General features: G+C 36.9%; 1 protein-coding gene across 1 annotated transcript; it reads right to left on the reverse strand.

The window, feature by feature from the left end:
* Positions 1 to 716: 716 nt before the first annotated feature.
* On the reverse strand, positions 717 to 1,834 carry LOC148069819 (uncharacterized). The gene is given in 4 exon segments (XM_087802660.1): positions 717 to 1,257; positions 1,260 to 1,304; positions 1,307 to 1,486; positions 1,489 to 1,834. Coding segments are annotated over 4 exon segments (750 nt in total). The 5' UTR covers positions 1,751 to 1,834; the 3' UTR covers positions 717 to 994.
* Positions 1,835 to 2,830: the final 996 nt, after the last annotated feature.

Raw genomic sequence — 2,830 nt, forward strand, 5'->3', positions numbered from 1 at the left:
ATCAGTTTTTGACGTTTGTTGCTATGCCATGGCAGAAAACAGTCTTCATCCACCCACCTCTGTCATTGAGCTTTGCAAATGTGTTACTGTAATATGATATTAATAAGTACAGCTTATTTATATGAAGAAGATGGCCCACTATGTGTATTCAGTAATTCATTTTCTTCATCTTAATGGAGTGGCAGGGGGCTGGAGTCTGTCCCTGCTGCTTTTGGTGAGAGGTAGGGGCAAACCCTGGACAGGAGGCCAATTTCAGTGACATTATGTAGAAATTAGAATAGAATATAATTTTCTCATATCAATAACATGAAGTAAACCCTTCTTTCTTTATCAAATTGAATCAGAATTGTTAATCATTTAGTTATTTTCATTAATAATTACAAAATGTATATTGAATTACACAGACCTTTATGAACAGTGTTTCAAACCCCTGCTCTAGAGACAAAGGTCCTCACCTGCACTGGTGATCTCTGTATCTCGCCCTTCCTGTATGTAATTTGCCCCCACTGCTGCCATTTGTGCATCTTAAAATGAACTACTTAATCTGCCTAAATAAACAAACCCACAAAAAAAAAAGGAAATCAAAAATCTCTCAAAAGGCATGACATCACTCAATGTACACACATAGAAACAACAACAAAAAAGATTGTGTTATTATAACCATTTTTACGTCAAACTTTTCAAGTGAACAATAAATTAACAATGTCTTAATGTCTCATGTCTGAAACAATAATTATCTGAACCCCGGAAAGATGAAGACTTTCACCTAAGATAGTAAACCCAAGCATAGCATGGAAAGAAAGTGCTACAAGGACACAAAAAGTGACATTCAGTTTGCCCAAAAAAACTGTATTTACCTGGCTGTAACAAACAACATTGAATTAAACGTGCAAAATGCAGATTAAAATGTAGTATCTAAATCAAGATCTTTGTTCACCACCTACAATTGTATGCCAAATATCCCTTTGACCTACAATATGATGAAAACAAAAGATTATTTTGTAGCAAGGTTGTGATCCATCTCAATTCTCAACTCAGGATTTGTGTATGTCGATAGCAGTTCAAGTGTTGGTCCACATGTATGTACAATGGGTCGTCTATCCAGACCATCCAATTGTGTGAAAAGAATCTTAATTTTTGCAACACATAAAACATCTGAACCTATTCAAAACCTCAAAGCCTTTCTCAGACCTGCATCATACAGCCCTCAAATACACTGTTGGAGGAATCTGTAGCGCTGTCTTTCTGATTGAGTTCAGGTCAACCTTCCAACAGTGCCAAAAGTTTTTTAGTGGTTGGCTTTTTTTTTCATAAATAAGCTGAATGTCCTCCGGAGTCCTGAATGCAAGTTTAAGACTGTCTCTGGCAACTATTGAAATCTTTTCAGCAGCATAGCAAGGTTTCTGAATGAGGTGTTTGTGTACTGCTTTGATAAGAATGTATCAGAAATTTCCTCTGGATGGGAGAACTGTTGAATCCAAACGTTCAGGTCAAGGAACTCGTTTTTTTCATCTTCAGATAGATCTTTAGTATAGGCAACTCCCTATAATTAATCCCTGTCCATTTGGGTGATGAAAAGTAGAAAACTTTCAAAAAGCATCTCCTCTGAAACATACTTTTCAAACAGTGAACACAGGCGCAAGCTTACATGTAAAGTGCTATTGACGAATTTAGCCCTCTGCTTCTCTCTTGAGTTCTGTGCATTAGTTTGATCCAAGGAAGAGTGAAACTTGGAATTAAAACAATACATTTATTTAAGGTAAAACAATTATTAAAAATAGGCCTCAAGTACAGACCTCAAGTACAATTACAAAAACCAAGATACAAAATTAAGAAAAATGCAGATTATAAAGATTATTCAAATGTAGAAAATATTAAAGAGGTTGATTGATTGAGAACGTTGGGAAATGGTTGTCTGTCTTTGTGTGCCCTGCAACTGGCGTCCTGTCAAGGGTGTCCCCTTCCTCTCGTCCTATGATACTGGGATAGGCTCCAGTCTCCCTGCGACCCCTGCAAGGGATTAAGCGGTAGAAAATGAATGAATTTCCTCCATAATATTTGAACGATATAGCCTGACGGTCACAAATATTTAATTCAATTCAATTCAATTTAAAGGTGTCAGTCTTGCTGCTTGCTGCATCTTCTATATAAAATATGTCAGGTGGAACAGGGTTGTAAGGAGTTACTTTAAATTACTCTACAGCTTCCCTTTGTGGGCTAGTTTAGAAAATCAAGGCTCACCTGTTGGTGAACCTATTTGCTCATTATATCGGATGATTCAACTCCATTGTGACCATTTTTCCCACAGAATCTACTTTATACACTTCCTCCTCCTCGACTGCTCTCAGTAATTGCTCATTAATGCTGTCTTCATGATTGAGGACTTCATCACCATCATTATCTGTTGCCATTTTTAGTAAATTGTACCGTTCACCTACTGTGATGTTGTCATCCAAAATGTCTTCTGCTTTTAAATCTAAGACATCATGGTCAAAGTCTTTAACTTTTCCAAACTTGTTTTGTCCCTTTGGAAAAAATAATTATTTGGCACGGCTCAAAATGTCTTTTTTTCTTTGACTCTTTTAGCACATCTAGTGTTCTCCTTCACCCCCTTCACGTTTTTTTACTTGTTTACCATTGTGCATCCAACCCAACTCCAATCTACCTGTTGTTTTTTCAGCCCATTTGTTGTTTCTTCCATGTACTCTTGATCGTTTGAGAGCAGGGTTAGAGCTTTGACTGTTACATCCTTTTTGTGAGCTACTGGAGCTGTAAATGTTACGTCATATATATATGCATATACTTACAGGTGCATTTTCAGCCAGCAGTA

The sequence above is a fragment of the Callionymus lyra genome, chromosome 11 (genome assembly GCF_982586985.1).
Source record: "Callionymus lyra chromosome 11, fCalLyr1.hap1.1, whole genome shotgun sequence".
Taxonomy (NCBI): domain Eukaryota; kingdom Metazoa; phylum Chordata; class Actinopteri; order Syngnathiformes; family Callionymidae; genus Callionymus; species Callionymus lyra.